Raw genomic sequence first — 27,825 nt, 5'->3', positions numbered from 1 at the left:
AAAGCATTGTATTATCCAAGTATATCAAGTATATCTCACTTCATTCAAATAAACTAAATTATTCTCTTTCCTTGGAAAACAGTGTAGCCTTTAGATCACTGAGGAGGAAGGGGTAAGTTTTGGACCCAGCTAGTATTAACAACAGCAAACAACCTTCAAAAGTTAAGGGGGTAACAATCATTTTCAAAAACATACATTTTACATATTGTTACACACCTTCCTCATACCATCTACACTGAGGTAAACAGGTAAGTATAAAATATAAATAACATTTGCTGTATTTAAGTACAAAGATATCATTATTAACTCTGCAGAGGGCATATGACAATTTGCATTATTCCAATTGTTAGTCTTGAGCAGGCCCCCACTGAGGCTAATGGGTAAGTGATCTGTAAGTAGGACATAGTTAAACCAACGGTCTCCATCCATCCACCCTTCCAACAATACTTTAGTGTCTACTCTGTGTGAGGTGCTCACTATACTGGATAACGGATGCATCATGAGTAAAATATGATTCCCACCCATCAAGAAGCTCACAGAACAGTAGGAGAAATAGTCAAATAACTACAGTACAATGTGATGTCATTTAATACAGGCATGAGCAAAGTGTTATGATTGTTCCCTAACTGCCTAGAGAAATAAAAGAAAGGCTTCAGAGAGAAGGTGATGCTTGAGCTGGAACTTGAAGCAAAATGTGAAACACTCCCAGGGAAATGTTTTTCAGCTCCTAATCCAAAGGACAGAAAATTTTGTCACTAGTTTAGTGAGAGGAAAAGTAAAATACAGAGAGGGTGATGACATCAATTAGGACCTCAAATTGACAAGGCAAAACCATAATATAACTCAGAAATCTGGACCTCTTATTGCTAGACTTATAGCACCTAAGGACACAATCCCTAGTGATTTTTAATACTCAAAAAATTAACTTTAAATGTCTGCCTTATTCCATGCAATGCTCTTACCAGGGATATTTAACTCCTTTAAGAACTTCCTTAGGCTTAAATTTTTGTGGAAGGGAGATTAAAAGGCCATTACCCCCAAATGGAATAAAATCCTTAATTTATATGACTGAATCTCATATTAACTAATTTTGAAACCAGTTAACACCAACGTGCTCCTAGGAGTCAAAGGGAAAGAAATGATTTCTCTGTAGAAAGGTTGGGCTAAAAAGACAAGGATGGTTCTAAGTCATCATATTATGTGAGTGTTAATCTAACAATTTTTGATTTTTGACTACGTTAGCAAGAGCAGCCTCATAAATTAAACTACTATCCAAATGTCTTTTTCAAAAAGGGAAAAGGAGGTCTCTGCAAGACAGTGAAAGTGTGGACTGCTGACAGAGGAAAAATATTAAGGGTATGCAAGGAGTGAAGAGTTGCTGTTCTATGCACAGTCCCTTCAAAGAGTGAGGAATACTTCCTAAGTTTATTAAGAGGCCTTTTTATAGACCATAAAGAGAAGGGTATGAAGGCACAAAAGGGAATTTGAGATCCAATTGCAATTACTCATGCAACGGGCCCCTTTCTATGTGGCATCATAGAAACCTCCTGAGTACCAAAGAGTTTATGCTTTTAAAAAAGAGAACTCCTCTGTCATCACATGGCACAAATACTGCTTTCTTAGACCTTTCAGGAAATAATCCCCTAGTATTTTTCACAAACCCCATAGGGCTTCCTTACATTAAAGTACAGCATCAAAGATGAAGCCTAGAATAACTGCAGAATTGCAGTGATGAGTCGTACTAGTTCCAAATGATTGGGTTTCTGCTCCAAACAACGGGAAAAAGGACATCATCCCATGGACACAGTCAGTTTCACAGTGATGGACATACATGTGTGGATGATCTGAGGCACAAGCTGTGATTGGTCCTACGGAAATGAAAGGTAGAATCAGGTTCGAAACCTGCATCTCATGATTTCTGGTTCTTATTCAACCAAAGCATTGAGCCGCTTCATATATGTATTATACACATTTCGGGTCTTTCTCAAGACTTGCTCTGGATGCAACATGCTAAGAATAACCAGATATTTGGCTTGATAATGGTATTCAAGGTATAGATGCCACACTCACGGTAAGCTTCCCGCCACAGGATATCTCAGATCTGCTGCCATAGAGAGGACTTTGATCCAATGATGACTAACACTAGAGTTCAGTTTTCAAAAATTTGGGAATAATCTGATCATAGCCTTTCCTTCTTGTTACATTATAGGACAGGAATTTAGAGTACTCAGTCAACAGGTTCTCCCAGTAACAGGTGATGTCATCCATCCTCAAGTGGTTCATGATAAACTGGCTTCCCCTAGAGGCAAGATTAACAAGAACATTTAAAGCAGAGCATGTAATAATACTAATACCTGATTAGTGCTTACTATGTGCTAAGCACTGTTCAGAGTACTTTATATGAGTTAACTCTTTTTTCCCCTCACCTGAGGATATGTTTTTATTGATTTTAGAGAGAGGGAGGAAGAAAGAAAAACATTGATAGGTTGCCTGGGAATCGGACTCACAACCTTTTGGTGTATGTGACAATGCTCCAACCAACTGAGCTACTAGCCAGGGCTATAATTATTAACTCTTTTGATCCTCAGAACCAACACCCTAGCCATCATATCCACACATGTGTACTTAGCAAGAGAACTTATTTTTTTTTTTCTTAAAAACAAACATGTTAACAGCCAAGCTCAGAAAAAAGTACTTGTTTAGCTATCTCAATTATTTCAGTCTACTTCTATAAAGGATGGACTTGGGACATTTCTGAATATGTGTTTTTCCCCCCAAACTGCTGTAATTCTGAATATCTCTGCATAATAAGGATCCTATTCATCCATAGGAAACATGCTAATTAGTTAGCTACCATGACTTTGCAATGGAAAGAATTCATATGACAGAGGGGAAAATAAAGGTTTAAAAACTAGAGAGAGGCTGTGTGGACACCACAAATGCAGAGCTCAAATCAATGAAAACATACTATGAGCACCTATCAGCCCAAGTTCATTCTTCCCAGATGGCAACGGACCACATTCAGGTAACCTTCCGTAAGGGATTGTATTTCCTTATCTCCCCACTCTGAGAACCAGATTTTGTATCAAAATTGTCAACCATGGTCTTTTCGTACATCTAGCTGAAGAGGTTCTTTATTAGGATGTTATGAGGACCACAGAGGACTGAGACACAAGCCCATACTATATATCAGGCCATCTGAAATAGGCCTGTCCCTGGCTGGTTTGGCTCAGTGGATTGAGCGTCGGCCTGCGAGCTAAGTGTCGCTGGTTCGATCTTCCAGTCAGGGCACATCAGAGAAGGAAAACTCTGACTCCAAAAAACCTCCGCTGCCTTGCGGCATACCTCTTCAGGGGAAAGGCTAAGGGAGTAAACCCCAACAGAAAATCCGGAGCCGGAGTCCCTAAGGCGGTTTGACGTTGTAGTCAACACTGGCAACTCCTGCGGCGCACCTGAAGCCAAGCTGTATTGACTCCGTCTTTCCCTTGGACCCTTCAGCTGCGAAGAGAGGGGGGGTCTGCTGCATGGGCAACAGCAGACCCTCCATATCACCCTGCCCAGGCTTTGTAGCTTCAGCTTCACTGGAGAGGACACTCCAGCGTCATCGCAAGATGTCGATTCAACACAGGAGGAGACAGATACCGTGTCACTCCCGAGTCGGACTGCACAGCCATTCTCGGCGGTGCAGATAGACTCTTAAGAAGCTACACCATCGTCTCTTGAGACGGACGGCTGCCGACTCGAATAAGGATCAAATCCAGATATTACCAAAGTAACAATATTCACATAACTTTAGTGAGGGAAAAATGAGAATGATAGAGTGGAAAAGCAAAAATGAACAGAATTTACCTTTCAGCAATTTCTTGAGCTATGTCATCATTTGCTTTTACAAATTGCAACAGCTCCCTGAGATGGAAAGAATGATTAGACTCTGAAATACAGAGCAAGTTTATTAGCACTAAATCAGAAAGACCATAGATTGAGGTCTACAGTTAATCTCCAGTTATGTGGATGGTAGATTATTTCTTTTTTAAAGGAAGGATATCAAGGTCCCCAAAGGAACAAGAAAACCACCAAAAATTCCTTACACAGGCTAAAGACAATGTTTTATAGTTTTGGGCTATATTTGAGAAAAAAGAGAAATGGTCAATGATACACATCAAAAATCAATAATGAAAAGTTGCTGTTCTGTCCTATCTCCTGCTCTGGTCCCCTTATGTTTCTGGCCCCTCTCATCAGGAGAGGAAATTTTCTTCAGCTTCAGTAGGATCATTTCTTATGATGTATCTGAAAGTTCCTAGACAATATAACAAGAATAAACATCCCTAGTTTTAGCCTTTGAGAGATTAGAGCTTTTTCACTGAATACTGTCTGAACGTGACATTTTGAACCATCACTAAAGCACTTTTTCAAATTAAACGCCACTTATAGCCTAGTTGGATAATAATGCAATAATATCTATGTGAACAAGATAAATAAAAAGCTCAGTGGAAAAAGTCATCAGGAGTAAATTCCTTAAATGGCTGGGGACTTAGAGGCAGATAACAGGGGTAATTAGAATCTCTGCTTGGGAGAGAGTGGCTTACTGGACATTGGAGAGATCTGTTTTGACTGGAATATAGTGAACCCATGGTTTCAGTTGTGGATAGAAGAATTCTAGCCACTCATCACCAACATGGAAAACAAGTGAACCACACAGGAACAGGTGTTTGAGCCGGAAACTTGCAGCTACACCTCGAAAATTAAACAGATACCTGAGAAAGAAAGAGCAGAAAACACTGGATACTATACAGTTGCTTCCCCTTAATCCCTTCTCCCCTTTTCTCCTTTTTTGATCCCTCTCCCTTCTCCTTCCATTTTCATTTTTCAAAGACACATCAGCATGTCCCTGTGGAGTTTCCACAAACTCCTTGGATTTTCAGGGGCTATAGGTTATTCTTGTAAATGTCAGAATGAGGTTTCGGAAAGGGGGAAACTTTCTCCAGGCAAAGCTAGGGAGGACCAGGAGCTGGGTGCTAAGTAGAGAGGATACAAGGCTCAAATGGAAATCACACCTCACCCTTTCCTATAAGCTATTATAGGCCTGATGTCTCTAACCCATCATGCCCGACCCCCAGGTTTGTTTTTCCCATAGGGTACCCCATCTGGAGAGGACAACCAGGCATGCCTGCTCAATCTTCAAAGGAATACCCCTGGAGAAAAGCTACCTTAGAAAGAATATTTTCTTTTCAACATGTCTTACGCATGTATGTACTCCCGTCTCCAGTCAGTTTCTTCTCCCCATAGCTCCCACTATGCACTGTAATCAGCATTCATCTCTCTCAACCCTGCCACTGTCCCCCTCTTGACCTGATTTTACCTGTTCTTCTAATTCTTAGTCCTGGTATTTAAAATTATATTTCAATTACACATGCTTTATTCACACTGAACCTTAAAGTATTTTATTAACCTGATCAATACTTCATTTAACTTCAGGTACTGACTGGATGAGGTGTGGAGAGAAGGAATCCCATCACTCTGATTAGCACACAAGCTCTATGGAAGCAAGGACTATATTTCATTGTCTACACAGTTCTCACAGAAGTTATGCTAGAGCCTTGTGCCTTGCAGGTTCTTAGTAAACGCCCGCTAAATGGATTAGTGTGACTTTCATAAACCCCAGGTGGGCCCTGGTATTAAAGTCCTCACCCAAAGAGCAACTATTCCAAAGAAAAAAGAGAAACCAAGAGTCAGGAGTCTAGGAAGCCTTACTTGTATTTGCAGTGATCCACAAGATGGACATCCTTAGCAGCTGGCTTTCCCAAGGTATCCTTTAGTGAAAAGGAAGTTATTAATATTAGCGATAGTAGCATTTATTGAAGACCACTGTGCAGCAATGTAAACATTTCAATAACATGATCTCATTTAAGTCTCATAATAAACATACTCAGGAAGCATTATTACCTCATGTTATAGAGGAAGAAGCAGAGGCTTTGAGAAGTTGGAGGATTTGCTCAGAGTCTAATGGCCCTAAGTTATAAGGCTACATTTTTAAACCTAGGTCTGTCTGATTTTAGAGTTTAAGATCCCCAGGAGCCATAAGAACTCAGAGGTCATGGCCTATAGTGCATTTCACTCTGTGTAAACTATACACACAGGAGGTCGTAAGTGAGCTTGGAAGTGTAGACCACGCACAAATTTTGTTGGCTATGCATAGTATTTGAAATAAGTATTCAAACCACTGCCAACATTTATAAGTAGTAGTATATTTCATACAAAAATCCAGATTTTCAACTCTTCTTGTAAAAAGAGCTGGTAAATTGGGCTCCTATCCCCCTTGACAGCAATGACTGGACCTTTAGCACTCTCCCCTGCTCACTCCTGTGGCCCCTGGGGCATCTGCATTTGAGACCCCCATCTATGCATATTCCAGTCACCTTAGCAGATGATACACTCCTCGATGAGGGAAACAAGTCCTGTTTGCTTTTGCAGCCTCCCACAGTAGATGCTCTGCTGAATGGATACATTTTTTGATATTTTTGTTAAGCAAAGTTTCTTAAACTTCATTTGCTCCTGTTTGATTAAAACTATTTAAAAAATAAATATGCCCATCTTAAAGGTATTTATTTTTTTCCCACAAGAAGTTTAAATTGTTTTCTCATATCATTCTCATATGGTACGTGGGAATCTCAGATGAGTACATTTCGAGCTTAAAGCTCTTTGAATAAGGTCAGAAGTCATAGAGTTAAGAGCACAGAGATGGGCTCCAAACCAAGGCCTGTCATTGCCTTAGAATACTTGGAGAGTTTTAAACAAATGAAGATACCTCGACCCCACCCCCAGAGATTCTGATTCATCTGAATCATTTTTAAGCTCCCTGGTTAGGTTGTATAGTCAGGGTTGAGAACCACTGGTTTATACTACAGTTTGGCAAACTACAGGCCAGAGGCCAAATCTAGCTTACTGTTTTTTGTTTTTTGTTTTTGTATACAACCTATAAACTAAGACTATTTTTACCTTTCAAGTGGTTGCAAAAAATCCAAAGGAGAATATTTTGACACATGCCAATTACATAAAATTCAAATTTCAGAGCCATAAAGTTTTATCAGTACACAGCCAAGTTTATCCGTTTATGTGTTACTTATGGCTGTTTTCATGCTGTGACATCAGAGTCGAATAGCTGCAACAGAGACCTCATGATTTACAAAGCCTAAAATACTTACCATCTGGCCCTTTACATAAAAACTTTGTGGCCTCTGGTTTAAACCTTCAAAGTAGTATAAAATACTACGCAGATTATGGACCAGAAAAGCAATATGAATTTGAAAAAAAAAACACTAATACTAGTTCATGGACCTTTCTCTACATTCATCCCATAACTCACAGGGACCTTAATCTGAAATTCTACCCAGATGGCAATGTTCTTTGAGTGAGAATATTTGCTGCTTTAGTTTCTATTCAGATGATTGATGATTACTTTCATAGACTTCCAGGCCTGATTTTTGGTGTACTCTGCATCAACAAGTTTTGGATTTTTCCGAGATAGGAGAATGAGAGGATCTCGTTCTGGACTTGTCCTATAAAAGAAACACAGGACATAAAACTGTATGTCCTACACCATAATGCTATTCCCAATCTCTAGAAGGTAAGCAGTAACTGGACCCAATGCAATGATGGTACACACAGGTGGACAACTAATTGGTTACTTTAATAGTGGAGGAGAAGGAGACTGGATATATTGCCGCATGTAAGTGGTCCTGGGCTGTCCCCACTTTACTCTTCAGGGATAAGGAGTATTTGACCCTTCTTTGCTTGCATCTAGTCTTTAAGATTACTTTGTTTTGGTCACTACAGCCATATCCCAGGAAGTGATTTCCCTTTTAGGAGGGTTCGCGTAGCCTCTATAATCAATAGTACCCATAGCTGTGTGACTGTGGAATCACCACTCACCAAATGGCTACATGACCTTTGTTATGTATGCTCTGTAAAGTCTAGTATAATATTTAAATGAAAAAGAAAACTAAAAGACTTAACAACCTGAAGACTATTCAGAGAAGAAGTCCTTGCTAGGGTCCAAGTAGCAAATAGTCTTGACATTTGTGGGGTCATAAACCCTCTGAGAATCTGATGAGAACTATGGACTCTAGAAAAAATGTACATATATCCCCCTATAATTTCAAGAGAGTCCTAAAACCCTTGAAGTCCACCCATGGATCCCAAGTTGAGACAAGATGTGAGCATCAGAGAAGTTGATTAGGAACAGTAAGCAGTGGCTATTTAGCCGTCTGCACTCTGAAGTTCACTGTTCAAGTAAACAGAGGGTGGGATCTCTGACAAGAACTCAGCAAGAAAACTACAAAACTCTTCTCTCTTCACAGTCTCTTTTGTATTCACCTGCTCAACACATATTCATTGTGTGTTTATGTGGCAGATACTGACCTTGGCAGTGAAGATATGGAGCTGAACAACACAGATGGGGTCCTTCCTCAGCCTTTTACCTTTCCTTCACCCTCTCTTTCTTCCCTGCTTCCCTCTCCATTCTCACCAGTCTCAGTCTGTGCTCTCTACCACTATTTGGCAGCCACATGGTCTGATGAAAAAGGCAGTCAGCAGTGCCCTGGATGATACTAACTAGCAGTGACTGGGCAAGATCATAAGATGCTCCCGGGAAACTGTAATCTCTCAGGCAAGAGGACAGCTCATCTTTCTGTTCAACTTTATGTACTCATTGCCCCTCACTCTGTAAATACCTGTTGAATTACAGGGTGAACTTAACTTCTTTGAATTTCAGTTCAATTAAGGGTGATTTGGATAAGTAATTTGAGTTCTTCTCTAGTCTAAATATTCTATGATTCTACATTTATTTCTTAGTTAGATTTCTTTGTGAGCTACAGTTTGCTACATCCTCAAAATTACCTACATTTTACACATTAATTGTAAGAATATCTTTGTAAAATGTCAGAAAATATAATCACCTTGATCCTCGGAAATACGCTGTGGAATTTTTCTTGTTCCATGGCCATTGTGCTGCTGACCTAAAAATAGATTTCAATTAGTTTCTCTATAAGGATGTGTTTTAACCATTTCTGAGGATTAGTTCAGAGCTTTATATTTTAAAATAAGTGAGCCAGGCTATTCAAAAGAAAAACCCCTAAATGACATTATGTCCCCTTTTGTTATTACTTCATTCCTCTGTAGGTATTAGCAAGTAATATTACTGCTCCATTAATAAATTAACAACATTGAAAGAAAAGTTCCCAAACACTAAATGACATGTGTAGGGCTGTATAATTTAGCAGATTTCCTCCCTATTTCAAGTAGAGCATTATCAATAAAATTAACATGCAGAGAACTAGAGAAAATATCAGAAATTAAATTAAGGGCAGGAAAAAAAGTCACTCCTTGACTTCATGTTAGTCTGATTTTGCAAAGCACCCTCGTATTCTCAAAGCTGTACTAAGTGCTCCATAAAGACGAAGTCCCTGAAACTCGAGTCTTGGGACACATTACCATGACCAGCATCCCTTGCTGAAACTACTAGCTTGCAGAAACACCATTCTTAACCTTCTTCGTAGGAACTCTGCACAGTTTTCACAATGTCTTCTCTGAAAAAGGAGGGGAGGGCTCAACTGGAGTTAATGGGGAATAGGTGGTCTATATTACCGTGATGAGATTTAGGATATAGGCTTTTTATGTAGAGATAGTTTTCAGATACATAGTGTCACATTACTCATTTCTCTCAGCTGAGAGCACTGCTCCCTTTTTCCTGGCGGATCTCTAGTCCTTTCTTGCTAGATCATCTTTACCTCATTGTCCAGTGCAAAGCCAGCACTCTCCTGTACTCTGTCCCATATTCCCTTCCACCAAAACATAAGCACTGGGTTGTTTTTTTTCTTTTTGTTTAACTTTATTACTGTTGCATCATTTATACAATTACATATAAATTCAATGCATCCATTGTACATTTTTTGTTGTTTTTTTCTATTTTTATTTTTTTCCATTTTCCAATGAGTGTTGTGTTGGTGTCTGTGACACAGAATGGAGGAGAAACTGGAGCTGCAATGAACGCAGACTTTTTTTTTTCATTTCCACTGACCAATAAACAGAACTACAGGTGCACCCAACCATAGACATGCATTAACTCATCATGAGAAATCTAGGGAGGCTAAGTCGGATGAGAATGTTTGCTACTCCCAAAAATACCTGGAGAGGAAGATGGAGTATTGGCAGAGTGATACACGTGAACAGGTTAAGTGGGCTGTCTGAAAGTTGGCATTCATCCACAAACATTAAAAAAATGTCAAAATAAGAAAGACTACAAATTAAAAGAACAGAAAATACTGCTTTTGTAAAGATCTGATTGCCTTGGAATGGGCCCCGTGGGCAGAATTAAACACAGAACTCCCAACTCCCCTTACAGAAGACAAGATTTTGGATCTTAGTGGTGGAGCAGCACAGGGTTTTTGTTTTATATTTTCTAGTGGAAAATGATATGTGCTCATTATATAAAATTCTAATGGAAAGACATAAAAGTAGAGAAAGCATCGTCTCATTTCCCTGCTCACAGATAAACATTTTTTTAACAATTTAACATTTGTTTCAGTGAACAATTTCCTTCCAATCATCTCTCGATATCAGGGTTCTCAACCAGAGGTGATTTTGCCCCTTTCCCTCAGGGGACATTTGGCCACATTTATAGACATTTTTGATGGTCACTACTAAGGGATTGCTACTGGTGCTAGTTGGTAAAGGCCAAAGGATTTTGCTAAACACCCTACAATGCACAGGACAGCCCCCTACGACAAAAAGTTGTCTGGCCCAAAATGTCAACTGAGAGACCTTGTTCTATATACCAGAGATGATACCATGCATGCTGTTAGGTAACATTCCAATAAGGACAAATATTATAGATACTAAGAGCCAACACCTATATAGTACTTTCTATGTTCTGGACACTGTTCTAAGTGATTTATACATTTATTAACTTAGCCTCACAACCTTATGAGGTGGTTTTTATTGTTACTTTAAAGTTGAGGCTCTTGAGAGATTAAGCAATTTGCCTAGAGCCACACAGCTAATAACAGCCAGGGTTGAATTCAGAGTCCCTGTCTTTAAGCCCTATACTAATTTTATTTTCCACCCACACACAGCATTCCATTTGATAGCTATGTAATAATTTGTTTCTTATGCATGGGTTTTTAGTTACTTTCCAACTTTTTGCTTTAAGAAACAACACTGTAGTGAATATACTTATACACACATCTTTGCACACATGTCTAATTAATGCCTCAGGATAAAGTCTAGAAGTGAAATAGCAGAATCAAAGGATATACACACTTTAAATTTTGCTCTGTTTTGCCAAACTATCCAACAAAAATTGTATTAGTTTATACTCAAGTTTTTAGTATAAATGTTCTTGATCCCTGGGAAAGTTGTGTTTAACATATATAGACTTGAATGATGCATCATCTCTGTTTCCACTCTCCCTCATTGTTTCTACTCACCTCTCAAAAGACACACCTGAGGACTTTTTTCTTCAGGCAAGAGCTAACAGTGGCTATGACAGTCTAGTATTGCCCCAACCCTCTTTGATTACCCTCTCCCCCAATCCCTGACAGTAGGGAGTGAAATCTTTACATCTGCGGGACAACGAATATCTTCTACAGAGTGGAAAATAAGTCAATGAAGAGAAACTCCCAAAAGATGATAAAAATAGAAAAATGGAAGGCCAATGCCATTTTTGGATAAACAAACAGACTATTTAAGTTTCCAGGTAAGAAATGAAATCACATAGCTAGACATTCTGAATGGAATGCTGTAAAAACTAAAAAGGCAATTCTATAATCATGAACAAATTCAATCAAAGAATATAAAAAGATATCAAAAGAAAAAATTTTCACATAAGATTAGATTTTAAAACATATTCCATCTCCCTATAAACTGCTTATTGATTTACAAGGGGGAAAACAGAAACTGCATAGTGAAGCAAATGGATAACACCTTTCCAGGTAGGTGATCAACATCAACATCACTAAAGAGGAGCAGATGGTTAAAAAATCACTTACAAAGTAAGTTAATACAATATTCGGACCAACAACACATAAACTGAATCTGATCATGAGGAAACAGACAAAGCCAAATTGAAGAGTGTTCTGTATTCTTCAAAATGTCAATGTCATGAAAGAGAAAGACAGACTTAAAAGCTGTTCCAGATTAAAGGAGACTAAAGAGACATGACAACTACATGCAACATATGATTGTGAACTGTATCCTGTACTGGAGGGGAAAAGTACTGTATCAGACATTATTGAGACAATTAAGTATTGTTTCAATATTGTTTTGTGAACTTGATCATTGTAGTGTGGTTATAGAAGAGAATGCCCTTGCTTTTAGGAAATATACAACCAAAGTATTAAAGGGTAAAGGGTCATATTGTAGGCAACAAACTCTCAAATAGTCCATTAAAAAACAAATTATGCATGTACTATTGTATATATGCAGTCTAAATGTCTATCAAAAGACATAATAAAATAAATTATCACCCATGCAATAGAACACTATGCAACTGTTAAAAATAATGAGGTAGCTTCATATGCTCTGATATGGAAAGCTTTTTAAGACACATTGATAAGTGGAGAAAAAGTTGCCTAGATTAGACATTTATAAATTTTTATGAGCACGTATAGGTTTCATAACTAGAAAAAATTATTTTAAAAGATTTTTTAAAAATATTTTTTAAAGTACATTTATAGCAATTAGAAAAATAGGTATAGAAAGAGTGTGAAAATGGTATTTGCAAGCACCTGAAAAAAAAAAGGATTAGAAAAACTAAGGCCAAGAATAACTTGGAGAACAAAAGGTTTAAGACCTTTTTATTTTTCCCTTCTCTCAAAATTATCTTCAAAATTACACGATAAATAAGAGATGATGGCCCCAATGGCTGGAGAACATGGGTAACATTAACAGGTAAAGTGGAGAAAGTAATGCTCTCAGAAACTTGAACTTGAGGCCTAGACTGGTTTCTGATCTTGGTCAGGGCACTTAACCCATCTGAGTCTTTTTTCCCTCATCCCTGAAATAAAGAGTTGGACAAGCACGGTTTCCAGTTCCAGGTCTAGGAAGGATGAGACCTGGCTACCCTAAAAAATGATTTCCAAAGTATACCTATGCATAATAGACTGAGTTTTTTTTGTTGTTGTTGTTCTTGTTCTGTTTTTGTTGCTGGTTTGTCTTTTTTTTTTTAAGATAATTTATTTATTTGTTTTATTTATTTATATATTTTTAGAGAGAGGGGAAAGGAGAAAGAGAGGTAGAGAAACATCACTGTGTGGTTGCTTCTCACTCGCGCCCCCAACTGGGGACCTGACGTGCAACCTAGTCATGTGCCCTGACTGGGAATTGAACCAGCGACACTTGGTTCGCAGGCCGATGCTCAATCCACTCAGCCACAGCAGCCAGGTTGTTGTTTTTGTTCAAAGAGCTCTTAACAGCCGCTAAGGACTGTTGCCCCACTTGTTCCTCCAGGGAATGGACATTCACTTCACCCCTTTCGAAATTCCAGACACATTTAGTACAGGTGATAGATATTTGTGGAAATAAAGTTCCATTAAATTATTGCTTCCCCTATACTTGAAAGAAGACCTATATAGACTGTGTTTCTAAAAGTTTGCTAATTAAGTACCAATGTTGTTTGAATCATTAACGTAAAATGTAGCTAGGTATGAATACCTACAGATTAGATGATGTGAACAATATAAATTCTGAAATTATGGCAGGATGGGATGGAGCCAACAGGACAAAGCATGTCTTAATCATGTATCAGAGAGGATATGGAGGAAGCTTGCCTTTGAGATGCCTATGGGACATTTATGCCCAACCCATTCCCACCAAAAGGACTTAGCTCAAAATTATAACGTACATTTATGTTCCTCCAAGAAATGTTCTATCCTCCCTCACATAGTCATTCATTTTTTTCTAATTATAAAATTCACTTTTTTAAAGTATATTTTATTGATTATGTTGTTACAGTAGTTCCAATTTTTTCCCCCTTTGCTTCTCTCTGCCCAGTATTCCCCCTTCCCTCCAGGAATCCCACCCCTGTTAGTTTATGTCCATGGGTCATGCACATAAGTTCTTTGGCTTCACCCTTTCCTATATTATTCTTAACTTCCCCCTGTCTATTTTGTACCAACCGATTATGCTTCTTGATCCCTGCACCATTTCACCATTTCTCCCCCTTCCTCCCCAGCTGATAACCCTCCAAATGATCCCCCTACCTATGATACTGTTCCTGTTCTGGTTTGCTTAGTTGGATTTTGTTCTTATTTTTTAGATTCTGTTGTTGATAGTTGTGAGTTTGTTGTCATTTTAATGTTCATAATTTTGATTTTCTTTTTCTTAAGTAAGTCCCTTTGACGTTTCATATAATAATAGCTTGGTGATGATGAACTCCTTTATTAGCTTTACCTTGTCCGGGAAGCACTTCCATTCTAAATGATAGCTTTGCTGTATAGAGTAATCCTGGTTGTAAGTCCTTGCTTTTCATCACCTTGAATATTTCTTGCCAGCCCCTTCTTGCCTGCAAAGTTTCTTTTGAGAAATCAGCTGATAGTCTTAAAGCACCTCTTTGTATATAACTCTCTGCTTTTCTCTTGCTGCTCTTAAGATTCTCTTTTAATCTTGAACCTTTGGCATTTTAATTATGATGTGTCTTGGTGTGGTCTTCTTTGTGTCTAGCTTGTTTGGGACTCTCTGTGCTTACTGGACTTGTATGTCTATTTCTTTTGCCAAATTTGAGGAGTTTTCCTCCATTATTTTCTCACATAAGCTTTCAATTTCTTGCTCTTCCTCTTCTCCTTCTGGCACCCCTATGGTTTGGATGTTGGTATACTTAAAGTTGTCCCAGAGGTTCCTAAGCCTCTCCTCATTTTTTTTTTTTTTTTGACTTAAAAAGACATATCTTTTCTTTTTTTTTTTTTTTCAGATTTAATGTGTTTTATTGATTAAAATATTACATTTGTGCCAATTTCCCTTCCCTCTGCTCCCCTCCACCCGGTGGCCCCCCTCCCTCCAGTTGTCCTCCCCTTTTAGATTATGTCCATTAGTTGTGCATACAGTTCCTCCCAACCTCTCTCCGTCTATTCCATTCCCTCCTACCTTGATCCCCAATTCCTATATCATCTCCCTCCCTTTCCCCATTCCCCCTCCCTGTTGACCTCCCCCCAATATGCTTCCCGTACCCACAGTTCCTTTTCCACTCTCGTTGCCTGTTTAGTTTGCCTTTGTTTCATCTCCCTAGCTTCTGTTTTTTTAAACCAGTCCCTTTAACATCTCATATAACAGTGGTTTGGATCTAATGAACTCTTTCAGTTTTATTTTGTCCTGGAAACACTTTCTCTGTCCTTCTATTCTGAATGACAATTTCGCTGGATAGAGTATTCGTGGTTGTAGGTTTTGGATTTTCATTACTTTGAATATTTCTTGCCAGTCCCTTCTTGCCTGTAGGGTCTCCCTTGAGAAGTCAGCTGATAGTCTAATTGGGACCCCTTTGTACATAATTCTTTTCTTCTCTCTTGCTGCTTTTAAGATTCTCTCTTTATCTTTAATTTTTGACATTTTGATTATAATGTGTCTTGGAGTGGTTCTCCCTGGGTCCAGTCTCTTGGGAACTCTCCTTGCTTCCTGGACCTGCAAGTCTATTCCCTTCCCCAAGTCTGGGAAGTTCTCCTTTATTATATTTTCACTCAATTTTTCAAGTTCTAGTTCATCTTCCTCACTCTCTGGCAAACCAATGATTCTTATGTTGGGCCTTTTATAGCTGTCCCAGAGGTTTCTGATCCTCTCATTGTTGCTTCCCATTTCCTCTCTCTGTATTGGTTGACTGCTTGTTCCTTCTCCATATTCCAGTTTGTTGAAATGAACTCTGGATTTTTTTTCCTCACCATCTGTCTCGTATGTGGTTTTGTTCCTTTCGTTATGAATGTTTTTCGCTTCTTTCTTATCTTTTTCCTGCTCTTTTGTGAATTCTGTAAGCCACCTGATAACAATGGCCTAGAACTGAGCCTCTGACAGGTTTCTTATCTGTTCATCTGTCAGGTTCTCTATCTGTTGCCTGGTGAGCTGCGTCACCGGGATTTCTATAGTTGTCTGCCTCATTTTGACAGATGCGTTTTGTTTTCTTGGGCCGGCTGTCCGGGGCAGTGCCTGTGTACGCGTCACAAGTCAGCGACCTGCGCCTGTCTGCGACCTATTTCGCAGCCCTGTGGCGCTTTCTTTGGGGGCGGGGGTCCAAGATGGATTCACACAGTTATTCAGCTAGGAGACCGGGATCCGTCCTCCCGCCCCCCTGGGCCTCACTGTTCAAGGCGATGCGGTGGCTGCTTTCCCCAGCGCTGGGGTCGCGCACTGCCAGGGGCTTGACTGCCGCCGGGATTTTTTGCCGCCCCGCCGCTCCAGGTGCGACCGCAAACAGCGCTGCCCTCTTTAACTCTTACCTGCCCAAATGGCACCGCTGGTTTATAACTTCATATGTTGGGCTTCCGTGTAGTTTTATTTTCTGGAATTTCTAGTTATCCTTTGTTTTGAAGTAGTTGTATTCCTCTCTAGTTGTAGAGGGAGACCTAGCGTGTCCGTCTAAGCCTCCATCTTGGCCGGAAGTCCTCTCCTCATTTTTTTCAATTCTTGTTTCCTTATTTCGTACTGGTTGATTGCTTTTTTCTTCCTTATGTTCCAAATCATTGATTTGAACCCCTGTTTCCTTCTCTTCACCATTGGTTTTGTGTGGGTTTTCCTTCATTTCATTTAGCATAGCCTTCACTTCTTCCCTTATGCGTTTGCCGTACTCAAGCATATCTGTCAAGCCTGTGAGCATCTTTATCATTAGTATTTTGGACTCTACATCTGTTAGGTTGGCTATCTCCTTGTTACTTAGTTCTCCCATTGGAATCTTGATCCATTCCCCCTTTTGGGACATACTTCTATGTCTCCTCATCTTGTCAGGCTCCTGTGTTTGTTTGCCTCTGTGTCTTAGGTAGAGCTTTTGCACCTGTTATGTTTAAGGGGCAGAGCCTCAGGTATTTGTCAGTACAGGGAGACCTGTTTCACCACGTTGTGGCACTATATTGCGGGAGGGGTCTGAGAGGGAACGATGCCACTTGCTCAACACTTGCCCCTTTTCCAGGCACTTCACCCACTTTCGTATGGGACTGGTGCCTCTCTAGCTGTTGCCCTGGCTGTTGTTCCCAGAGTGGGTGGGTCTGTGGACATTCTAGGCCCATGGGGCCCTTTAAACAAGCAAACTCTGCTGAGAGACCAGCAGTTTCTTCCTCTGCCCCAACCCCTACTGGTTTGCACAGTCAGAAGCAATGAGGCTTTATTTTCCCTGGCGCTGGGACTGTGAATTCGCAGTCTGGTCTGGTGCTGGGAGCGCTCCCCAGGTGTCCCTTCTGACTTTTTAAAACGTTTGACTGTGTTTTCCGCTGCCGCTGCCGCCGCCATCACCAAACCGCATTCTCTCCACCCCGGCTCCAACCCTACCTGTCTGGATGAGTATTTCTTCTTTATATCTTTGTTTGTTGGACTTCCATGCAGCTCGATTTTCTGGAACTTCTAGTTGTCTCTAGTTTTGAGGTATGTCTATTCCTTCTTAGTTGTGGAGGGAGATGCAGCATATCTGTCTAGGTGTCCATCTTGGCCGGAAGTCCAAAAGTAATTCAGTCTTATTTACAAAATCTTAACAGTATAGAAAAATTTAAAGACAAAAATGCTCCTATAATCCCTCCCACAGCGGCACTGCTGATAGTTTAGAGTAGATTATTCTGTTCTCTTTCTATGGATACATAGATATTTTTATACACATACAAACTGCTTTTGCTATAAACAGTTTTTTGTCTTTTATACTTAAAAATTAGTCATTCTAAAGTAATTGTTTATACGCTCATGTTTATTTTAAGAAGACCCATAAAGAAGGACAATCAGAACTTCTCCAAAAGACCTACCTTACTAGATCTTCTCTGAAGAGGTCCCACCGTCCAAGACCTGTAGGATAAATTGGCCAAACAGCGGGTCCTCCTTCCCAAAATGTCCAAGCAGGATACATGATATCATGGTACTCAGATGTCTTCAATAGAAACAGAAAGGTTGTTCTAAATTAGTCTCAGAACAGAGGGAAAAGCAGCTAACTGTATTCATACCACAGGATCTGGACAAAGGTCTTGCAAACCCTATTGCCACATTGCCAAAGATATATCTTCCCTAGTCTGTAAAGTCGAGACTCTTAAGCATTAAAAGGCAAAAATGACCATGGGTTAAAATTCGTGGGTTCATGGAATCCCAGAATTTGAAATCACACTAAAACCCAACTTTTCCAGTTCCCCAAAGTTGTTTTTTCTAGAAGACATATACTGTTATGGTTTTTAGTTTAAGGAAATAATATACACAATTCTGAATGATCACATAGCCCTCTGATCTTTTAACTGCTATTATACTTGGAGTGTATACTGTCTTAGCAGTTCTTGGTTATTTGCTAGATGAGTTTTTTGAGAGGAAGAATTAGGAAATACAGTGCAATGGTTAAGGGTGTGGGCTCTTGAAACAGATCATTTGAATCTGAGTGCTGACTCCACCTCTTTTAAGCTCTAGACAAATTAATCTTTCTCTGCCTCAGTTTCCTTATCTTTATAATGGGAGAACTAATAATACCAATAATACTATCTGTGCAATGGGTTTGTTTTGAATATTAAATGAGTTATACATGTAAAAAGCTTAGAACAGCATCTGACACATTATGTACTCACTAGGTGTTAGCACTTTCCAACACTGTGGCACTGTTGAGCTCACATTGGTTGGTCAATAAATTCTTGGTTATTGATCTAGCAGGGTTAGAAGTGCTGATGGGAAGAATGGGGTAAGGGCTGTTATCCCACATCTTTTGAAAACAGTTTGAAACCATTTGTCCCCTTTTTATGGTTACCTTGGTTAAAACTCTGGTTACTGAGAAACCTCTAACTCTACTGCTTCTTCTGTTGGAATTACACACCCAATATGCTGTTTGCCTTCTCTCTCAAATACTTAGAAAAAGGTACGTGATTTATCAAGCACACCAGACATAGCTGCTCAATAGAAGCTGTACAATTACTATAAAGTTGACAGACTAAAATCCCTCCTTTGGAAATTAGGAGTCATTGGTTAAAAAAAAGGGAGGGAAGTAAAAATTTTTAAAAAGTTAGTATTATATAACGATGGCCATACTTTATTATCCACAGAACCAACAGATAAATAACAAACAAAATCCTTACTGACTTACATAGGAGCCTCTATTTGTTCTTCAGGAAGGGTTTCATGACAAACAATGGGACCAAGCACTTTTGAGAAATGAGGCTAAATCATGGGAAATGCAACACAAATGTGGCCTCAGCCCAGTTGCAATACAGGAAATAAATAAGTCTAGAGAGAAATTAAACTGGGATAAAGAAAAAGTGGGGATAAAAGATCCCTCTGCTTTGGAAAAAACAAATCATAGATGGTGTTCCTTTTCTCAAAGTCCATAGAGTTTTCCTAAATCCACTCTTCCCCCATAGAATCTTCCACCCACTTTCTTCCAGCCTCCTCCACCCCTGCCCCCAAATGCATTCATACTTAGTCTCTAGGGAACCAAGGCCCATCCCTGACAATACACCATTTACAAACACCTGAGAACTGGCAAGATACCACCTGTCCCAAGTTCTCCAAGCCCACAGATGTGCCCTAGTGCTCCTTTTCCTCCATAACTAGATCCAAAGGTCACTGCCTCACAAACCCCTCTTGGATATCCCAGGCCTATCCACTCAATGAGCTGCTTGGGCACAAACTGTGTGGAGTTATCTAACACATGCTGGGCCCCAAGGATACAGTGACAGATAGGCCAGATGATACCCAACACTGTGGCTGATGTAACATTGTAGGAGCTCAACACATATTTGGAATGTGTTCTCTAATTTCAAGGCCATGAACTTTCTTGGGCCACTCTCTCTCAAGGATCTCTGAACACCACCTCCAATGTCCTACAGGTTCCTGAGGCCTCTCTTTCCCTACTCTGCACACCTAGCCCTATAGACCCTTAAGCAATCTCACATTACTTACAGGTCCTCAACCTCATCTCCCCAGTCTTACTGCTCAACTACTGTGCAACCAACAGGGACACAGACCCATTCCAGGATCTCAGGCCTCATCCTCACCACTATCCACTAGACTCTGTCATAGGACAAACATCTCCCAGTCATACCCTAGAGGACCACCCTGCATCCTCTCATTTGGCCTTTCCTATACTTACCTTGCTGAAGGAGAAGACTGGAACAGCAGGCTCCATCCACTTAGGAACCTGAGGATAATCTCGTACGTTGACCACCATCTCCATGTCAGGGAGGCGTCCGATAATTTCCAACATAAAGTGTTCCACACCACTACACCTGGCAAACAGAAATACCAGCAATTCACCAGAGTAGGATCTGCTCTAGGACAAGCCAGGGTTCCAGGCACACTTTTAAAGAAAAACAAGCCAGTGTTCACATAATCAGCCTACTGCCGAATGTCCTGAAAGCAGTGCTCCTAAAGGACTACATATTCCACTCTTCATGTTGTGTACGTCATCTTTCCTGGCTAAGCCACTCCAGCTTCCAATACTTAATCAAATTTTCCAACTGGATCATCATAATTTTAAAGGGAGTATTATTGCTACTCCTATCACCACTTTCCTGTTCATCCCGTTTTTTTCTTTATTTCCTCAATATGAAATACTTTATTTTTTTTTTAAGATTTTACATATTTATTTTTAGAGAGAGGGGAAAGGAGAGAGAAAGAGAGAGAGAAACATCAATGTGTGGTTGCCTCTCACCCCCAACTGGGGACCTGGCCAGCACCCCAAGCATGTGCCCTGACTGGGAATCGAATCAGCGACCATTTAGTTCGCAGGCCGGTGCTCAATCAACTGAGCCACACCACCCAGGGCCCCAATATGTAATACTTTAGTAAACAAGATACAAATTGTGATTGAAACTGAAATGGCTAATTTTCTAATTGTATACCTTGGGCTTGTTTTCACAAGACATTACTTTTTTATACACAATTAAGTCTTACAGTTTATGAGGAAAGACAGAAAACCTTTCATTACCTTCAACCTAAAATAAAGAACTCTATCAAAATTAGTTTTGCAAGCCAGAAAAAGAATGTTATGTACACGATCATGAGAATTATAATGTAACATTCTGACTACACTCCCCATGAATCCTCAGAGGAGTTTTGGAAAGAAAGGAAGACAGAACAAAAGCTTAGCTTTTCTGCCCCATTCTTTGAGGTCCTCACCAGCATTATACTGGGAGCAGCATTCCAAGGCTTGATCAGAATTTTCTGGCAACATGAAAAAAAATGATTTAAAATGTTGATTTATACACAGGGAGATAACTGCAAAAATATATGTGTTCCATAAACATAAAAAATGATGCTCAACTGTATTAATAATAAAGAAATACCCAACCGTGACTGGTGTTGCTCAGTGGACTGGGCATTATTATGCAAGCCAAAAGGTCACTGGTTTTGACTCCCAGTCAGGGTACATGCCTGGGTTGCAGGCCAAGTCTCCGGTTGGGGGCATGCAAGGCAACCATCCGATGTTTCTCTTGCACATCGATGCTTCTCTCCCTCTCTTTCTCCCTCCCTTCCTCTCTGTCTAAAAATAAATAAATAAATAAAATCTTTTTTAGAAAAGAAATGTCCAAAAGTCAAACTTGTAAAAACATAGAATAAAATGGTGGTTTCCAGGGAATGGGGATTAGGGGACAGGACAGATGTTGTTTAATGATACAAACTTACAACGAGTAGTAATGAGTCCTAGAGATCTAATGCACACAGTACAGTAAGTCCTCACTTAACTTGGACAGGTTCTACAACTTTAAGTGTAACAAAACCAATTTTATCATAAGCTAGTTGATATAAACAGGAGTTAAACTCTTACAAATGACAATATTCTGATATTTGAGGACCTGCTGTGCAGTGTCTATAGACAACAATATTGCATCATAATCATCAAACTTGCCAAGAGACTAGAATTTATATCAACTACTAAAGAGAATGTTAATTATGTAACATGATAGAGGTGCTAATTATCATACAATGTCAATTATATTACAATATAAAAATGTATCAAATAAACATGTTGAATACCTTAAATTTATACAATATGTCAAATATATTCCAATTGAAAATTAAGTGAAGTATCACCATGAGAAAAAAAAGTAAAGAAATACAGTGAAGCCAGATACCAGTTTTCACCAATCAAATTGGCAAAGATCAAAGGGTCAGATAACAGTGTTGGTGAGGGCATGAGGTCTATTCTGAGTATGTGATACAGGGGTGGTGGAAGTGTAAATATGCAGAACCCCTCTGTAGAACAACTGGCTTCTATTTATGAAGATTTTAAAAAAACATTAATTAATTCTACTTCTAGAAATTAATTAATTAATTTAATGCAGACATATTTACATTGAGTGTTAAAGGTATACATACAAGGATGTTCACTGCAGCATTGTTTGTGTTAGTAAAAAATCAAGGGGAGTGGTAAGGAATAATTTAAATGTCAGTTGACAGATGACTAAAGAAATCTATATAATGGATTATTCTGTAGTTATGAAAGAGTGAAGTGTTCTCTATGTACTCTTATGGAACAATTTCAAAATCTATTTATGGAAAATAAAAGTAAGTGGCAGAACAGAAGGTATAGTATGTTCTCATTTGTTGACAAGTATAAATATTATATATATAGACTATTTATGGCAGGATATACAAGCAACTTATAACTGTGGTTGTTTCTCGAGAGGAAGACTCAGGGACTAGCAGTCTTGGGGTCTAAGTTGGTAGAGAAACTTCCTTTTCATTGTACATCTTTCTGAATTATCCAAACAATTTACCACGTGTATATTAACACTCTGATACTAAAATAAATAAATAAATAAACTAGTTTAAAAGTTTTAAATATATATTATTGCAGGACATTTATACATAAGAGCTAAAACTTATTCTTTTACATTTGGTTTTTAAAATAGTGTCTTTTCACATACTGAATGATTCCATTTATATAAAAGTCTAGGAAACAGTGTATGAGAGAAAGCAAATCAGTGCATGTCTGAGGATGGTGGGAAGTGTGGGAGAGAGAGACTACAAAGAAGCACAAGAACACTTTTGGGATGGACAGATACGTTCATTATTCTAGTGTTGATTTACATCAAAACATCAAATTGTACACTTTAAATGTGTGCAGTTTATGTCAAACTTACCTCACTAAAAGTATTATTTTATTTTAGTTTTTTAAAAGACTTTATTTATTTATTTTTAAAAAGAAGGGAAGGGAGAGAGAGGGAGAGAAACACATCAACCAGTTGGTTACTTCTGGCACACCCACAACCAAGGACCCAGCCCGCAACCCAGGCATGTGCCTTTACTGGGAATCAAACCAGTGACCTTTCAGTTTTCAGGATGACGGCCCAACCCATTAAGCCACACCAGTTAGAGCTAAAGGTATGATTTTAAAAATACCATTACTTCCCATCTCTGAAATAATTATGAGTTTCCAGTGTCAATTACATGGTGCTCTGGTTCCTCTGCAAAGTCTCTCAGCTTATCCTTGAAATGCTGAGTTCACTTTTTCTTTTTTCAGGACTGAATTTTTTAAAATGTCATATAGTTTTCTAAAACTGGGTGAATTAAAAGTAGCTGGACATAGAAAGATATAACTTATGGCTAGATAGAAATCTGAGATATAACACAAATGTCAACTGTGTGTATAGTTGGGATAAGGAACATTCAATGCATTACAAATATAATTTTATTGTCAATAAAAGGCATATGCTCCCTTAAGAACATTTCTAAGAGCTCCTGATCCTGACCAAAAGGCTCTAAGGTCTGGAATAAGAGCTATTTGCCTTCCAGAAACTTCAAAAGTATTTAACTTCACCTGGAAATTGTTCAGGTAACTGTTAACCATTGGGTAGGCTTTCAAAGTCTAGTAATGTATGTATTCATATCTTCTTTCTCATTATGGAAATTAGAAATTCCTCTATGCTCAAATTTGTACTTAAAAGTCTCTATTATTGTCCCAAGTAATGAAACAAATGTCTGTTTAAAATACCTCATGATTTTTCCCACTACCACCTTATTTTCCCTCAACACTTGATAACCGAAAGGTAATTCTGATTACCTCACTGTATGCGATATTAAGTGATATTTATTTTCTTTTTGTTTTTGCTTCTACGTATTTTGACAATGAAAATGTATCAATTGGTAATAAAGTTATTAAAAACAAATAACATAAATCCTTCTGTCCAAATGGATACATGTTTTTTTGCAATACTTATCATTTATTTTACTTTTAATAACAACATAGAGATCGTTTAGAAAGAAGATCTTAGGTAAGACAATGTCATGCCCTCTGAGTTTTATACTTTATAATTTTATAAGGATAGTTTACTTTTTTTTTAAATACAAGACTCCTAAAAGGGAGGTGTATCATTTGTTGTATATAATGCTACCTAAACCCAACTTCCAGGCTCATTCCATGACCCTCCCCATCCCCTACCCAGCCCTCAGTCCACTGATTTGCTACTTTAATTCTCACACCTGAAGCCCTGCCTAGTGTATCCTGCATAACCTGTAGCCCAGGTCACTCCTCTTGACGTCCCACTGTCTTAGTTCGAATACTTGGTATGTAGAACAATACTTGGCCTTTGGCAATTAATGCTTTTCCTTCACCTTCAGCTCAGCTCACTCCTGGTAGATCTCATCAGCCTGTGTTCTGCAGCTACTATATGCAGGGAAAGATGAGAAAGGAGAGAAGCACAGGCCAGTACAACCAGTGATGTGCCCAAGCCTCACGAAGAGAGAGGATACAGGTTTTGATATAGGGGTTGGCAAGGAAAAGTCCCAGGTGGGAAGAGCTTGTCACTATTTTACAGTCCTCTGAAATGTGAGGAGGGATTTGCCTGTAGGTCCCTTTAATTAGCTTCTTCATAAGAACAGAATCAAGTAAGTCCATATGTAATAAGGTCTGAAGATATATTTACCTTATAACTCTTACCTTGAGGGAAACATGCAGTCATTTTCTCGGTATAATCTGTTCTTAATGATCTGATAGTGAGTTCCTAGCTTCCGTCTGACTACCTCCGCCATCACCTTCCTTGAGATACCTCCTCGGAAAGGAGTCAGATCCTCTTCTATGACACTAGGAAAGAATGGGAATCATCAAGGAAAGCAGGCCAAGGGAGTGGTACTATTCTACCTACTTCCTTGGGCTTAGGTTTAGTATTAAAGAGCACAGTAAGCTGAGGGAAAGAATAGAGGGCAGAAATTAGTACCCCTTTCCTCCAGAAGAACCGTAGGTAACCTAAAATATCAACATCAAAGCCAACAAGAGGAAAAAGCAAGGCAATTTCTCTTCTTCCTCCCTCTGTCTGGATTGCCTCTCCCTCACATGATGTGTATTCCACCTTCCCTACCCAAGCCGCATCCATGTCCTCCCAGTCACTGCAGTCCCACTGACCTCCCCCTCTCTGAACCCACAGAAGGTATGTTTTATGGGTTGCAGTCTGACACTGCCTGACTCCCTTGTTCTGGTCTGTCTATAGCAATAGCCAGAAATCACAATATTTCGTATCCCTTTTATACAGTTCAATACATAGTAAGTTTTTAATAATTATCAAAAGCATGAAGTGCATCTTTTGAGGAGCCATGGAATAACATAATGAGGAGCTAAAGGCCTCTGATACTTAGCTGATGGGGAATCTGAAACCCAGAGAACTTAAGTGCCTTGCCACAGGAATAATTAATGGGGGACCTGGGATTAGGACCTGATTATTGTTATCCAAATAATCTTTCTTCCACACTCCAGTCTGGATTTGCATACTTTAAAAATAACCAACAGGAAAGGTGTAATTAGATTCATTTAAACATATGTTCATTCCTTCAGCAGTACTTAGGAAGACACAAACCTTGACCTCAAGGAGCTTGCAGTGCAGTGGGGAACACAGACAAGTACATGTGCTGACTCCCACAAGGACTCATGGGCAAGGCTGAGACCCCCTGGGCCTCTCCTATCCCAGGGCATTTTTATTCCCTAGAACAGCAATTTCATCTTATGGCACACATAAACTAATTACTAAAAACCTATGGCACACCATAAAAATAGGTATAATTTTAATTCATTCACACAGGACGACTATTGTTGTGTTGGCTATTGTCATGTCTTTATTTGACAATACAAGGGAAAAGAGGTCAGTGCCTCAAATAAATAGTCAGGTATTGCATGTTTTAAAAATTCTTGTGGCACATCAGTTGAAAATTGCTGCCCTAGAAATAGGAAACCACCTCAGGAACCCTGTTTGCTTTCAGAGCATGCTTGACTCCCTGACCACTGCAACCAAAGTCCCTTAGGGGACTTCCTTGTGACTAGCACGAAGGTTCTGAAAGGCAAATCAAAGAACTCACCCCTGGTAGCAGCTGCAGTTCTGATTTGAACATGGTTCATAATTCTCCAAAGACCTGTTAATTTGGTCAATAAATACTTTCCATGTTGAACCTTCAAAAAGTGAAGTAAATAAAGGTTAACAAAATACCTCTGAGCATTCTTATTTACTAGTAGCAGACAGCACAGCCGACAGAAGGCCAAAAGTTTTAGACACCTCCTCCCATCCCACTGGTGGAAATGAAATACCAGAAAGACTTCATTCTGTAACTCCCTAGCACTCGTGTTAAGTTTGCTACTCTATTTGGGCCCTTAGGTATCCAAGAAACTGGAAAATTTCCAAGTTTAATGGTGGGTAGCGCTGATTCCCACCTTTTACTAACCAAACTGAGTACTATAAAGAGAAGCAATTAACCCTTCCTTCATCTCTCACACACACACACACACACACACACAGACCGCCGACCTCCCCAACCCCCCCCACCCACGCGCGTGCGCGCACACACGATTTATCCCCCTGTGTTTTAGGCAGCTGTAGAACAAGGGCTATGCTCGCTATGGATAAACAGAAGAACTCCCTCTGCTCCCCATTATCACTCCGAATTCTGGAGGATGGGTTACTCTCCAGGGTCCTGGGTGGGAAAAGCAGCACCGGATATCCAAACACTCACTCTCCAAGGCACCTTCCCCCACTGCCCGCCGCCGCCCCGTGCCCTGTGCCCATCTGCCAAAGCATCAACCCGGTGCAGGCGGTACCGGGGAGCGACAGGGTGGGAGAGCGCCTCTGGACCGAGCAAAACCCTGAGATCGGCCTGCCGGAGCCCACCTGACTCCTTCCGGCAGCCGGGCACTGGGGACAGGAGTAGCAACAGAAGCCACAGCTGAAGCTGGGAGCGCGCCCGCCGCTCCATCACCAGCGGAGCCGCTGCGGAATCCCCGCTGCCGCACCACAGGCGGAAGCGCGGCCCCGCACAAATATGGCTGTGGGAGCCGTGCTGCGTGTGCTCACGGAGGGCCGCCCCACAGAGAGATGGCGGGTTGCCGTCTGCCTCCCCTAAAGGCAAGTCCCAGTCTGGGGCGAAGTTTCCCTGGAAATGCTGGCCTGGAAGCTAGGGCTTCCCACCGCTCCGTTAAGGTGCTGTTCCGCTGGGCGAGGGCAGTCCTGTTGGTTTGTTTAGACCCAAGCTGTAAGAGGGTGGACCCAAGGAAACCGGAATTATCTTCTGGAGGGTAAGCCCCTTGTAGTACAGGCTTCTCCCGCTAGGTGAGTGTTGTAGGAACCCATCTGTGTCAGTGTACCAGCTGGAGTTGTGAGCGGCTGCGTTCAAGGGCTTTAGTGAATTTCTTTTCAAGACTCTTCAACG

General features: G+C 39.9%; 1 protein-coding gene across 1 annotated transcript; it reads right to left on the bottom strand.

The window, feature by feature from the left end:
- Positions 1–25: 25 nt before the first annotated feature.
- Positions 26–27,564, bottom strand: POGLUT1 (protein O-glucosyltransferase 1). The gene is made up of 11 exons (XM_090276922.1): positions 27,288–27,564; positions 26,485–26,575; positions 25,079–25,222; positions 20,288–20,423; positions 17,976–18,097; positions 8,955–9,014; positions 7,457–7,556; positions 5,752–5,810; positions 4,587–4,754; positions 3,850–3,906; positions 26–2,299 (listed from the first exon to the last, which is right to left on the bottom strand). The coding sequence occupies exons 1-11, from the start codon at positions 27,370–27,372 to the stop codon at positions 2,143–2,145; spliced, it is 1,179 nt and encodes a 392-aa protein (XP_090133048.1). The 5' UTR covers positions 27,373–27,564; the 3' UTR covers positions 26–2,142.
- Positions 27,565–27,825: the final 261 nt, after the last annotated feature.

This window comes from Furipterus horrens, unplaced genomic scaffold (genome assembly GCF_987537825.1).
Source record: "Furipterus horrens unplaced genomic scaffold, mFurHor1.1.pri manual_scaffold_1, whole genome shotgun sequence".
Taxonomy (NCBI): Eukaryota; Metazoa; Chordata; class Mammalia; order Chiroptera; family Furipteridae; genus Furipterus; species Furipterus horrens.
The sequence above is the reverse complement of the archived record's forward strand: the minus strand, read 5'-3'. Positions and strand labels throughout refer to the sequence as shown.

What these genes read in the sequence shown, in the direction of transcription:
- POGLUT1 (XM_090276922.1), bottom strand. Translation starts at nt 27,372, where the DNA reads ATGGAGCGGCGGGCGCGCTCCCAGCTTCAGCTGTGGCTTCTGTTGCTA. An exon ending in GACTGCATGTTTCCCTCAAG is followed by an intron (nt 20,424 to 25,078) that starts GTAAGAGTTATA and finishes TCTGTTTGCCAG; the next exon opens with GTGTAGTGGTGTGGAACACT. An exon ending in TTCAGAGAAGATCTAGTAAG is followed by an intron (nt 9,015 to 17,975) that starts GTAGGTCTTTTG and finishes ATCTATTTTTAG; the next exon opens with GTCAGCAGCACAATGGCCAT.